We start from the raw sequence: 15,000 nt of genomic DNA on the forward strand, positions 1-15,000 counted from the left end.
CGGCGGCGGTAGACGAAATTGTTTCAAAGAGGAGAAACAACGGCTCCATAATGTGGAAATAGTTCGGGTTTAAAAAAAAACAGATGAGCAGCAGCTGCAGGTCATCTGTAGAGAGTGTAGCAAAACCGTTGCGACTAAAAGTGGAAGCACGACAAATCTGTTCCACCATTTACAGCAGCGGTACAAAGTGCAGTATAAGGAATGCGTAATACTCCGTGGCTGTGCTGCTGCATCACCGGCCGCGACAGTTTCTTCTGCCCCGAAACCAGGGCCGGCGCTCGGCATATGTGTTGGGGGCGCCCTCTGGTGACGCTCTTAATTAATTAATTAAAATATACGAAACAAGCGAAATGAAACCAAACATGTTCCCAAATGGAACGGAGAAGGGAGGGGGCGGGGGATTAAAGTTACGGCGCACTGAAACCCTCACCGTGGTACACAGGACAATGCGACGAAGCCAATGCTCTTATTGGTAGCTAATGTGTGTAACCTACAGCTTTATAATGTTTTGCATAGGTGATTATTTTGTGAAGAAGGTGAAAAACGTCCCTTTTTTTAACATGTTCATTCAATTCTGTTGAAAATAACGATACAAAATCACATGTTGCAGTCATACTGACCTATGTTTGAATAAAAGTGCTTGCAACATCTCACATGTGGCTTTTGACTTAGAAAAAAAACATCTAACCCACTCTATAGAAAATATCGAGATATATATCGTATATCGCCATTCAGCCAAAAAATATCGGGATATCATTTTTTGCTCATATCGTGCAGCCCTACTCTGACCCCCCTGAGCCTCTATCCCTGACCTCTGACCCCCCTGAGCCTCTATCCCTGACCTCTGACGCCCCTGAGCCTCTATTCCTGACCTCTGAGCCTCTATTCCTGACCTCTGACCCCCCTGAGCCTCTATCCCTGACCTCTGACCCCCCTGAGCCTCTATCCCTGACCTCTGACCCCCCTGAGCCTCTATCCCTGACCTCTGACCCCTATGAGCCTCTATCCCTGACCTTTGACCCCCCTGAGCCGCTACCCCTGACCTCTGACCCCCCTGAGCCTCTATCCCTGACCTTTGACCCCCCTGACCCTCCCTTCCTGACCCCCCTGTGCCTCTCTCCCTGACCTCTGACCCTCTCTCTCTGACCTCTGACCCCTGACCCCTCTTATCCCTGACCCCTTGAGCCTCTCTCCCTGACCTCCGACCCCTGAGACTAAACCCTGACCTCTGACCTCCTGTTCCCCGGGGTCAGTCGGTCCGGACCACATGCTGGCAGAACGCAGCGTCGTGATCTCCATGGCAACCGTCCTGGTGACCCTCCCCCTCTCTCTGCCTCGCCACATCGGACAGCTCGGGAAGGTGTGTTATTAACATGCATATCATAACATAACGGTTACATTAATATGAATATCATAACATAACAGTTACATTGATATCATAACATAACTGTTATATTAATATCATAACATAACGTTTATGTTAATATCATAACATAACGGTTACATTAATATGAATATCATAACATAACAGTTACATTGATATCATAACATAACGGTTACATTAATATCATACATATCTGTTATATTAATATCATAACATAACGGTTATATTAACATGAATATCATAACATAACGGTTAAATTAATATCATAACATATCTGTTATATTAATATTATAATATAACAGTTACATTGACATGAATATCATAACAACGGTTACATTAATATCATAACATAACTGTTATATTAATATCATAACATAACGGTTACATTAATATCATAACATAATGGTTACATTAATATCATAACATAACTGTTATATTAATATGAACATCATAACATAACAGTTACATCAATATGAATATCGTATCATAACAGTTACATTAATATCATAACGTAACGTTTATGTTAATATCATAACATAACGGTTACATTAATATGAATATCATAACATAACAGTTACATTGATATCATAACATAACGGTTACATTAATATCATACATATCTGTTATATTAATATCATAACATAACGGTTATATTAACATGAATATCATAACATAACGGTTAAATTAATATCATAACATATCTGTTATATTAATATTATAACATAACAGTTACATTAACATGAATATCATAACATAACGGTTACATTAATATCATAACATAACTGTTATATTAATATCATAACATAACGGTTACATTAATATCATAACATAATGGTTACATTAATATCATAACATAACTGTTATATTAATATGAACATCATAACATAACAGTTGCATCAATATGAATATCATATCATAACAGTTACATTAATATCATAACGTAACTGTTATATTAATATCATAACATAACGGTTACATTAACATGAATATCATAACATAACGGTTACATTAATATCATAACATAACGGTTACATTAATATCATAACATAACTGTTATATTAATATGAACATCATAACATAACGGTTACATTAATAACATAACATAACTGTTGTATTATTATGAATATCATAACATAACAGTTACATCAATATGAATATCATATCATAACAGTTACATTAATATCATAACGTAACTGTTATATTAATATCATAACATAACGGTTACATTAATATCATAACATAACTGTTATATTAATATGAATATCATAACATAATGGTTACATTAATATCATAACATAACTGTTATATTAATATGAATATCATAACATAACAGTTACATTGATATCATAACATAACTGTTATATTAATATCATAACATAACGTTTATGTTAATATCATAACATAACGGTTACATTAATATGAATATCATAACATAACAGTTACATTGATATGATAACATAACGGTTACATTAATATCATACATATCTGTCATATTAATATCATAACATAACGGTTATATTAACATGAATATCATAACATAACGGTTAAATTAATATCATAACATATCTGTTATATCAATATTATAACATAACAGTTACATTAACATGAATATCATAACATAACGGTTACATTAATATCATAACATAACTGTTATATTAATATCATAACATAACGGTTACATTAATATCATAACATAATGGTTACATTAATATCATAACATAACTGTTATATTAATATGAACATCATAACATAACAGTTACATCAATATGAATATCATATCATAACAGTTACATTAATATCATAACGTAACTGTTATATTAATATCATAACATAACGGTTACATTAACATGAATATCATAACATAACGGTTACATTAATATCATAACATAACGGTTACATTAATATCATAACATAACAGTTACATTAACATGAATATCATAACATAACGGTTACATTAATATCATAACATAACTGTTATATTAATATCATAACATAACGGTTACATTAATATCATAACATAATGGTTACATTAATATCATAACATAACTGTTATATTAATATGAACATCATAACATAACAGTTACATCAATATGAATATCATATCATAACAGTTACATTAATATCATAACTGTTATATTAATATCGTAACATAACGGTTACATTAACATGAATATCATAACATAACGGTTACATTAATATCATAACATAACGGTTACATTAATATCATAACATAACTGTTATATTAATATGAACATCATAACATAACGGTTATATTAATAACATAACATAACTGTTGTATTATTATGAATATCATAACAACAGTTACATCAATATGAATATCATATCACAACAGTTACATTAATATCATAACGTAACTGTTATATTAATATCATAACATAACGGTTACATTAATATCATAACATAACTGTTATATTAATATGAATATCATAACATAATGGTTACATTAATATCATAACATAACTGTTATATTAATATGAACATCATAACATAACAGTTACATCAATATGAATATCATATCATAAAAGTTACATTAATATCATAACGTAACTGTTATATTAATATCATAACATAACGGTTACATTAACATGAATATCATAACATAACGGTTACATTAATATCATAACATAACGGTTACATTAATATCATAACATAACTGTTACATCAATATGAACATCATAACATAACTTATATTAATACCATATTATAACTGTTATATGAATAGGAATATCATAACATAACTGTTATAGTAATATGAACATCATAACATAACTTATATTAATACCATAATATAACTGTTATATTAATATGAATATCATAACAGAACTGTTATATTAATACCATAATATATCTGTTATATTCATATGAAAATCATAGCATAACTGTTATATAAATTCTATAACATTACTGTTATATGAATACTACAACATTACTGTTATATGAATACTATAACATAACTGTTATATGAATATGAATATCATAACTGTTATATAAATACTATAACATAACTGTTATTTTAATGTGAATATCATATCATAACTGTTATATTAATACTATTAACATAACTGTTATATCCATATAAATACCATAACATAACTGTTATATGAATACGATAACATGACTGTTATATTATGTTATAACATAACTGCTATATCAATATGAATATCATAAAATAACTGTTATATGAATATTAATATTATAACATAACTTATATTAACATGAATATCATTACATAACTGTTATATGGACATTATAACATAACTGTTGTATGAATACTATAACATAACTGTTATATTCATATTATAACATAACTGTTATATTAATATGAACATCCTAACATAACGGTTATATTAATATCATAATATAACTGTTATATTTATGAATATCATAACATAACTGTTATTTTAATGCTATAACCTAACTGTTATATTAATGTGAATATCATTACAAAACGGTTTTATTAATATGAATCTCATAACTGTTATATTAATACTATATCATAAATGTTATATTAATATGAATATTATAGCATAACTGTTAAATGAATATCATAACATGACTGTTATATGAACACTATAACACAACTGTTATATTAATATGAATATCATAACTGTTATATGAATACTATAACATAACTGCTATATTAATATCATAACATAACAGTTATATTAATATTATAACATAACTTATATTAATATGAATATCATAACATAACTGTTAAATAGACATTATAACATAACTGTTATGAATACTATAACACAACTTATATTATATCATAACATAACTGTTATATTAATATCCTAAAATAACTGATATGAATATTAATATTATAACAAAACTTATATTAATATGAATATCATTACATAACTTATATGGACATTATAACATAAATGTTATGTGAATACTATAACATAACTGTTATAATAATATTATAACATAACTGTTATATCAATATGAATATCGTAAAATAACTGTTATGTGAATATGAATATCATAACAGAACTTTGATATGAATATCATAACAGAACTGTCACATTAATATTATAACATAACTGTTATATAAATATTATACCATAACTTTCACATTAATATTATAACATACCAATCGTATAGAACTGTTATATTAATATTATAACTTAATATCTTATATAACTGAGAAGGTAGGTCTACCTATATATATATATATATATATATATATATATATATATATATAAATATATATATATATATATATATATATATATATACATATATTATGTAGGGCTGTCAAACGATGTACATTTTTAATCGCGATTAATTGCATGATATTAGTGAGTTCCTCACCATTAATCACGTTAGATTAATGGTGGGTTAAATGAGATTATCAAATGGAATGACAGATTATCATTCATATCAAATGGAATTAAGAAGCTAAAACTAGACCAAGTGATCTTGACACGGATCTGGGATTGTTATCGGTCCATCGTTTACTGCAGGTGTAATAGAATGGAAAGTAAGTGGAACGGAAAACTAAAATTAATTCTGATACGAATGTTGACATTCTCTGGAAAAAACGTTTCAAAATCACAGTAAAAAAAAAAAGAATAAAAGATATCAGCAAATTTTAACAGCCCAAATTATGTAAGGAATAATCACCTCAAGGAAGGGCAATAAACAGTTTGATATGCCCGGCTCGTGGACGGCTTACCGCCCGAGACGAAGTCGAGGGCGGTAACCTTCCACGAGCCTATTCCGTTTATTCTACTTCTCGCCGGCCAACATAATAAAACAATTCAAATACTTTAATAATTAGCCTTTTTCTTATTCGTATTGCATGCTTATTAAATGTATACTCTGTTTAAGTTCATCTCCCTCGAAAAGTAGTTCCCTTTAGAACTACGGTGAATAACGTTTGCTCAGCTGTAGGTAACTTGTTTCTATAGCAACCACAAGGCTGCATCTGATCACTAGTTTAATAATGTAGTTGCTACATTCGTATCAAGTCAGCTTTAATGACGATCGATCAAACATGCTTTAAAAACTTGTTTAACTTTTTTAAACAAGGTTTATTTTTACAATGGACCTCATGTTTGAAATGTATGTGATAGAAAACAATACAAGCGGTGTATTGATCTACTGTGCTCAGTCAGCAGCAAGTAGAACCGACAAGTCAGCGGGCAATATGCCGGATTAATGCACCCCTCCCAGCCAATCAGAATCGAGCATTCTTAAATGAAGTAGAATAATAATGAATATTATATTTTATATCTGAGATGGTAGGTCATCCCCAAAACTGTTATGTAAATATAAATATGTATAATACATCAATATCTTTGTATATAAATAAAAACATATATATCACATATAAACATCTATAAAATATCAATCTATATAATCTCCCAATAACTTACATATGAATATATAAACATATTTCTAAATGATCAGTATGCATAATGTATCGATATCTTGTGTATAGATGTGTCCACAAGCTGAGTGGGCGGGTTCCACCAGAGGGTTGGTTTGGAGTCAGACCTCCGTCTGTTTGGTTCTCTGGGATTGGAGCCGTGATCCGTGTGTGTGTGTGTGTGTGTGTGTGTGTGTGTGTGTGTGTGTGTGTGTGTGTGTGTGTGTGTGTGTGTGCAGGTGTCCCTCCTCTCCATGGTGCTGACCCTGGCCATTCTGCTGGTAGTGGCGGTGCGGGCCGCCACCCTGGGCCCTCTGATGTACTGACACCCGTCTCTCTGAACGCACAAAACCCTGCAGAGGAACCTCGAGGAGGCCTTTAGTGGGCCGCTATGTTGACTAGTACCGTCTCTGTCTCTGGCACAGTCACTGTCTCTCTCTCTCTCTCTCTCTCTCTGTCTGTCTCTGTCTCTGTCACAGTCACTGTCTCTCTCTCTCTCTCTCTCTCTCTCTCTCTCTCTCTCTCTCTCTCTCTCTCTCTCTCTCTCTCTCTCTCTCTCTCTCTCTCTCCCTCTCTCTCTCTGGCTCTCTGTCTGTCTCTGTCACAGTCACTGTCTCTCTCTCTCTCTCTCTGTCTGTCTCTGTCTCTGTCACAGTCACTGTCTCTCTCTCTCTGTCTGTCTCTGTCTCTGTCACAATCACTGTCTCTCTCTCTCTGTCTGTCTCTGTCTCTGTCACAATCACTGTCTCTGTCTCTCTGTCTGTCTCTGTCACAGTCACTGTCTCTCTCTCTCTCTGTGTCTGTCTCTGTCTCTGGCACAGACACTGTCTCTCTCTCTGTCTGTCTCTGTCTCTGTCTCTGTCACAGTCACTCTCTCTCTCTCTCTCTCTCTCTCTCTCTCTCTCTCTCTCTCTCTCTCTCTCTCTCTCTCTCTCTCTCTCTCTCTCTCTCTCTCTCTCTCTCTCCCTCTCCAGTTACATTTAGGGCATTTAGCAGACACTTTTATCCAAAGCAACTTACAATAAGTACATTTGTCATCAAATTGTAACAATATATCGCTGTCGGTACAGAAAGGATGTTCATAGAACCAAGTGGAAGTACAACAATCGCTAGGCTAACCAATTCCCCGTGTTACAGCAATGATAGCAGCTACTGCAGTTGCTACACAGTTAAGTACTATAATACAATACAACACAATACAATACAGTGTACAATGGTGGCCAGAAGGGGGAGGGTGGCTATGCAGAGTCGAGGTGGACTCTGAACAGGTGAGTCTTGAGTCTTTTTCGGAAGATAGTGAGCGACTCTGCGGTCCTGAGAACGGCAGGGAGCTCGTTCCACCACTGAGGTCCCAAAACCGAGAAAAGTTGTGACTATGCTGAACGGCCTTTGCTAGCTCTTAGCGATGGCAGTACCAGACGTCCAGCTGAGGTAGTTGAGCGGAGGGATCTCTCTCTCTCTCTCGAACCGTTAAATACAAAATATCTACATATCAAATGTTATACTATAAAACTATTTAAAAAAGTAAAATGTGCGATATCATAAAATTATAAAAATTAAAGTATCTTGTATAAACCGATAGTAGTTAAAGATACACTCTAAATACACAATATTTACATTACAGAGGATTAGTGCAATTATTGTGTGCAGAGTGAGTCCAGGGGGATGAGTCTATGGGGAGTTTGAGGTCCTCCTCTCATCACAACAGGTGACAAATCTTGCTGCTGCGTTCGCACATTGTTGTATTTCTCCCAACAGGTATGGCAGTTTGTGAGCATCTGGAGCGTCTGGGTCTTTTTTCAAATATCATTATTTTGGTTTTACTAAGGTTCACTGTTAGGGCCCAGGTTTGAGAGGAGCTGTGCAGAAGATCTAGGTGCTGCTGTAGGCCTTCTTTGGTTGGGGACAGCAGCACCAGGTCATCTGCAAACAGCAGACATTTGATTTCGGTGTCTATCAGTGTTATGCCGGAGGCTGCAGACTGTTCTAATGTCCTTGCTAGTTGGTTAATGTATATGTTGAACAGGGTTGGACTCAAGCTGCATCCCTGTCTCACACCCCGTTTTTGTTGGAAGAAGTCTGTGTGTCCCTTTCCTATCTTAACTGCACATTTGTTGTTTGTGTACATAGACTTTATGATGTCGTAAGTTTTTCCTCCAACACCACTTTCTACTAATTTAAACAACAGACCATCATGCCAAATTGAGTCAAAGGCTTTTTCAAAGTCTACAAAACTGGAGAATAGTTTGCTTTTGTTTTTGGTTTATTAGGTGGTCAATGAGGGTGCTTAATGTGAATATATGGTCTGTTGTACGATAATTTGGTAAGAAGCCGATCTGGCTTTTGCTTATGGCATTATTGTCAGTCAGGAAGTTAAGGAGTCTGCTATTTATAATCATAAATAGAATTGTACCGAGGTTGCTGTTGACACAGACCTCCACTTTTGTTGATTGGGCTAATCAGTCCTTGGTTCCAAATATTGGGGAAGATCCCGGAGCTAAGGACAGTGTTAAGCTGTTTTAGAATTGCCAATTGGAATTTGAGATCTGTATATTTAATCATTTCGTTTATAATACCATCAACACCACATGCCTTTTTTAGTTTAAAATAACTTATCTTGTCCTGTAGTTCTTTTAATGTGATTGGAGAGTCTAGTGGGCTCTGATAACCTTTAATATGTTATGATAACCTTTTAGAATGTTAATTTTGTTCAAATTTTCCCAGAAATGGTTTGAGTCTATGGATTCCTCACTTTGGTTGATCTGGTTCCTAGCATGTTGGTCCCTTTTTCTCCTTATTGTGTTTCTGTATTGTTTTAAGGTCTCATAATAATGGAGACGATATTGTTGTTGTCTGGGTCCCTATGTTTCTGATTTGACAGGTTTCTCAATGTTTTCCTAGTGTTTTTGCAATCGTTGTCAAACGACTTATCGTTAAGTTGTTTTTGTTTTTAGTTTGACTGTTTGGGACCTTGGAATTTGAGATCTGTATATTTAATCATTTCGTTTATAATACCATCAACACCACATGCCTTTTTTAGTTTAAAATAACTTATCTTGTCCTGTAGTTCTTTTAATGTGATTGGAGAGTCTAGTGGGCTCTGATAACCTTTAATATGTTATGATAACCTTTTAGAATGTTAATTTTGTTCAAATTTTCCCAGAAATGGTTTGAGTCTATGGATTCCTCACTTTGGTTGATCTGGTTCCTAGCATGTTGGTCCCTTTTTCTCCTTATTGTGTTTCTGTATTGTTTTAAGGTCTCATAATAATGGAGACGATATTGTTGTTGTCTGGGTCCCTATGTTTCTGATTTGACAGGTTTCTCAATGTTTTCCTAGTGTTTTTGCAATCGTTGTCAAACGACTTATCGTTAAGTTGTTTTTGTTTTTAGTTTGACTGTTTGGGACCTTCAGGTTTGATTGTAAGGCTGAGATGTGAAATATGTTGTTAAGGCTTTCTACTGCCATGTTGATCCCTTCGTTGCTGCACTAAAAGTTTTGGTCTAGGAAGTTATCTAGAAGTGTCTGAATGTGATTTTGCTTCATGGTGTTCTGATATGTTTCGACCCTGCTCTCCTTCCATCTATGGCATTTGTTAATAGTGTGTAGTTTGTTTGGTTTTAGGGCCTCTTGGTTAGGTGTTGGTCTCTGTAGGTAGGCTGTGATTGTGCTGTGGTCTGATGGTGGTGTTAAGGGGCTGACTGTGAAAGCTCTGAGAGACCCAGGGCTAAGGTCTGTGATCAAATAATCTACAGTACTACTGCCGAGATATGAGCGGTAGGTGTATCTTCCATAGGGGTCTCAGCGGGATCTACCGTTGACGATGTACAGTCCCTGGGTGCGGCACAGCTGGAATAGTTGTAGTCCATGTTTGTTTGTAGTTTTGTCGTAGTTACGTCTGGCAGGACACTTTGGGGAGGCGATGGTCCCGTCTCCTGGTAGGTGTTTATCTCCCAGTGCGTTGATGGTGTCAGGGCCCCTGTCCCGTCTCCTGGTAGGTGTTTATCTCCCAGTGTGTTGATGGTGTCGGGCCCCTGTCCCGTCTCCTGGTAGGTGTTTATCTCCCAGTGTGTTGATGGTGTCAGGCCCCTGTCCCGTCTCCTGGTAGGTGTTTATCTCCCAGTGTGCTGATGGGGTCAGGCCTCTCCCGTCTCCTGGTAGGTGTTTATCTCCCAGTGTGCTGATGGGGTCAGGCCCCTGTCCCGTCCTGGCCCGTCCTGGCGTTGAGGTCACCACACATTAGAATATGACCTGGGCCTGGAAGTGGTTGATCACCTCCTCTAGTACAGAGGAGCTCTCCTCGTTGTAGTATGGGGACTCTAGTGGTGGGATATATGTTGCACACAGGAGGATGTTTTCTGCTGATGCGGTAAGTCCCTTGTCTATCTCTAACCAGATGTAGAATTGCCCGGTTTTGATTAATTTAACAGAGTTGGTGAGTTTGGATTTGTACCAAATTAAAATACCTCCCGATTCTCTTCCTTGTTTCACCCCTGGTAGTTTGGTGGATGGTACCACCAGCTCTCTGTAGTTTAGAGGGCAGCCAGTGGGTCCATCTCCTCTACACCAGGTCTCTGGGAGGATGACGGATTTCCTTGATGAAGTCTAGATTACTGCATATCAGACCGAAGGCAGTCGACCTCAGGCCTTCCAGTATATTCCAGGATAAAATAGTGAAAGCTTTGTGTTCCATGGTGTCTTGTGTTTGATGGTCCAGTAGTTTAGTTCTGGTTCAGGAACATGTAGACTAGAGTGCACTGAGCTCTCTGACTCTCTCTCTCTCTCTCTGTCACTCTCTCTCTCTCTGTCACTCTCTTTTTCTCTCTCTCTCTCTCTCTCTCTCTCTCTCTCTCTCTCTGTCTCTCTCTCTGTCACTCTCTTTGTCTCTCCCTCTCTCCCTCTCTGTCTGTCTGTCTGTCTGTCTGTCTGTCTGTCTGTCTGTCTGTCTGTCTGTCTGTCTGTCTGTCTGTCTGTCTGTCTGTCTGTCTGTCTGTCTGTCTGTCTGTCTGTCTGTCTGTCTGTCTGTCTGTCTGTCTGTCTGTCTGTCTGTCTGTCTGTCTGTCTGTCTGTCTGTCTGTCTGTCTGTCTGTCTGTCTGTCTGTCTGTCTGTCTGTCTGTCTGTCTGTCTGTCTGTCTGTCTGTCTGTCTGTCTGTCTGTCTGTCTGTCTGTCTGTCTGTCTGTCTCTCTCTCTCTCTCTCTCTCTCTCTCTCTCTCTCTCTCTCTCTCTCTCTCTCTCTCTCTCTCTCTCTCTCTCTCTCTCTCTCTCTCTCTCTCTCTCTCTGTGTGTGTCTCTCTCTCTAGACCCCCTACAGAAGATGCTTGGGTGTTTGCTAAGTTGAATGCCATTCAGGCCGTTGGCGTCTTGTCCTTCGGTAAGTTGCGAGTTATTATTGATGATAGTTATGTCATAAGTTATCATTCGTTATAACTAAAGATAGTACTAATGTAATAAGATGTTATTAGTTATTACTAAAGATGGTACTAATGTAATAAGATGTTATTAGTTACTACTAAAGATAGTTCTAATGTAATAATAAGATGTTATTAGTTATTACTAAAGATAGCACTAATTAGATTAGATTAGTTATTAGTCAAGATAGCACTAATGTAATAATATGTTATTAGTTATTAGCCACGATAGCACTAATATAATGAGATGCTAATAAGCAGTGACGGCTGTTGGTGATTTTGGGTGGGTGGGCTAACGAATGCATTACATTTATCAATACTTCACAGGGCTCCAGACGCCATGAGGTCACCTTTATATCTCTGTTCATAACTTTCATATAATGTGAATGATTTTTAAACAAGAATAAGGTGTAGAGAAAGGCGTATCTTTATTTGAAGCACAATTAGAAATAAAAAGAAAAATAAGGTGTTTAAAGTGCTTCACTGAGCTGAAATTGAACATTTCGAACTAAACCATTAAGCAAAATAAAACTTTTTTTGTGCTTATAAAGTATTACACAATTAAAATGTTGACCGGTCTCCCTTTGCGCAAAATGCCGCTGTAGACGATCACACACTCTTTTGTAGAGACGTCTGTGTCACCGTCAATCATGAAGGACATGTAGGCCTATGTGGCGTTTCCGACGTCCGCAGCTGTCTTTTGCTTTAAGGTGTCGCCTAATACTGCAATGAATTGTGCTCATGCCATCTCATTGCTATACGTCGGGTTGACGTTTAATCCATTTTTCTTCATGAGAATAATTTCGGATTTAAATTTGGTGAATGGCAACTCCTCTTTGGCAATGTTGTATGCAACATTAAATAAGATCATTTCCGATTCCTTAGAGAACCTTATTGTTACTGCCTGTCGCTGAAATGCAGCTGGGAGAGGGGCCACTTTCTCTACACACTTGTCACGTCATGTTGGGTTATTTAGACAGCTTTTTTTAATGTTTCGATACGAAACGTTGTTGAGCCGCTTACAAATGCACTATTGCCGGTCATATTCTGACCGCACTCCTGACAGTAAATCTGTACATCGTTTGGTTGATGTTTCCCCAATCTCTTCACTTCCAATTTTTCCTCCAAAGACATTAAACAAAAATCGATTAGAAAGTAAATAATCCACTTTGTTCATTTTCATGCCAACGCCCGCCATACTGCACTTGTGCTACTGTGCTGTGATTGGTCGAAGGTCACTGTACTGTAGCTACTGTGCTAGGTCAGCCTTTGGGCTAAACTAATTTAGCCCAAATGGGAAGCATATGAAGGGGGCGTGTCAGGGCACCTGTCAATCAAACGACAATGGAAGCTTACGCTACTGCGCTTGGGCTAAATGAAATTAGCCCAAATGGGGGCGTCTCACGACATCTGTCAATCACAATAAAATGGCTGAATGACTTCAGCCCAAATGGGAAGCATATGAAGGGGGCGTGTCACGATACCTGTCAATCAAAATTGAATGGAAGCTTACGCTACTCCGCTTGGGCTGAATACATTTAGCCCGTTCAGAGGAAAAAACCGAAGATATGTCATATATCCTGGGTTTTTCTGACACTTTTTGTTGCTGTTGCTGCTTTAGGTTCTACCAAAATTTAAAACAATATGTTCTAAGGTTTTTAATAATATTTTTTCATTTTTGCTGTAAAAGGTAGGGAGGGCTTAGCCCTGTTAGCCCATTTATACCAGCCGTCCCTGCTAACAAGTTATATAATGGAAGTTGTGCTTCCTGAATTGCTTCCTGTTGTTATTATTGGTATCAGTGTTTGAGGGATAGTGAGTCCACATGATGTTCTCAGCTCCCTGCTCTCTCCCTGAACACTTCAGTGTTCCAGGCTGAGCAGGGGCGCTCTCCGAGCACTTAGGAACCACTCTCAGCCTTTCCTGTTGTACTTCAGACGACTAGGAACCAAAGCACTGTCTGAGCAGCACATGTTTGACTCATGACTAACGAGGAATTCAGATTAGCAGAGAGTAGAGAGTAGTAGTAGGACTGAGTAGAGAGTAGTAGTAGTAGTATTAGTGACGAGAGATTAGTAGAGAATAGAGAGTAGTAGAGAGAAGTAGTAATATTAGTGAGTAGAGAGTAGTGGAGTAGTCCCTTATCCAGTGGATACAACATGTAATGAATTCAGATAGGGGTTACACAGTACAGACAGGTCACCAAGGAGCTGTTAGGGGTTACACAGTACAGAGACAGGTCATTAAGGAGCAGGTAGGGGTTACACAGTACAGAGACAGGCCATTAAGGAGCAGGTAGGGGTTAGACAGTAGAGAGACAGGTCATTAAGGAGCAGGTAGGGGTTAGACAGTACAGAGACAGGTCATTAAGGAGCAGGTAGGGGTTAGACAGTACAGAGACAGGTCACTAAGGAGCAGGTAGGGGTTAGACAGTACAGAGACAGGTCATTAAGGAGCAGGTAGGGGTTAGACAGTACAGAGACAGGTCATTAAGGAGCAGGTAGGGGTTAGACAGTACAGAGACAGGTCATTAAGGAGCAGGTAGGGGTTAGACAGTACAGAGACAGGTCATTAAGGAGCAGGTAGGGGCTAGACAGTACAGAGACAGGTCATTAAGGAGCAGGTAGGGGTTAGACAGTACAGAGACAGGTCGTTAAGGAGCAGGTAGGGGTTAGACAGTACAGAGACAGGTCATTAAGGAGCAGGTAGAGGTTGGACAGTACAGAGACAGGTCATTAAGTAGCAGGTAGGGGTTAGACAGTACAGAGACAGGTCATTAAGGAGCAGGTAGGGGTTAGACAGTA

The 15,000-nt window shown here is 36.9% G+C and overlaps 1 protein-coding gene across 1 annotated transcript in view; it reads left to right on the top strand.

The window, feature by feature from the left end:
• The window catches only part of slc38a11 (solute carrier family 38 member 11), a 24,493-nt gene that overhangs the window by 4,954 nt on the left and 4,539 nt on the right, over positions 1 to 15,000 (top strand). Inside the window, exons 6-8 of the mRNA XM_030344241.1 lie at positions 1,254 to 1,360; positions 7,025 to 7,104; positions 12,089 to 12,159. Coding sequence (XP_030200101.1) covers positions 1,254 to 1,360; positions 7,025 to 7,104; positions 12,089 to 12,159 — 258 coding nt within the window. The remainder of the gene's footprint in view (positions 1 to 1,253; positions 1,361 to 7,024; positions 7,105 to 12,088; positions 12,160 to 15,000) is intronic.

Source organism: Gadus morhua, chromosome 20 (genome assembly GCF_902167405.1).
Source record: "Gadus morhua chromosome 20, gadMor3.0, whole genome shotgun sequence".
NCBI lineage: Eukaryota > Metazoa > Chordata > Actinopteri > Gadiformes > Gadidae > Gadus > Gadus morhua.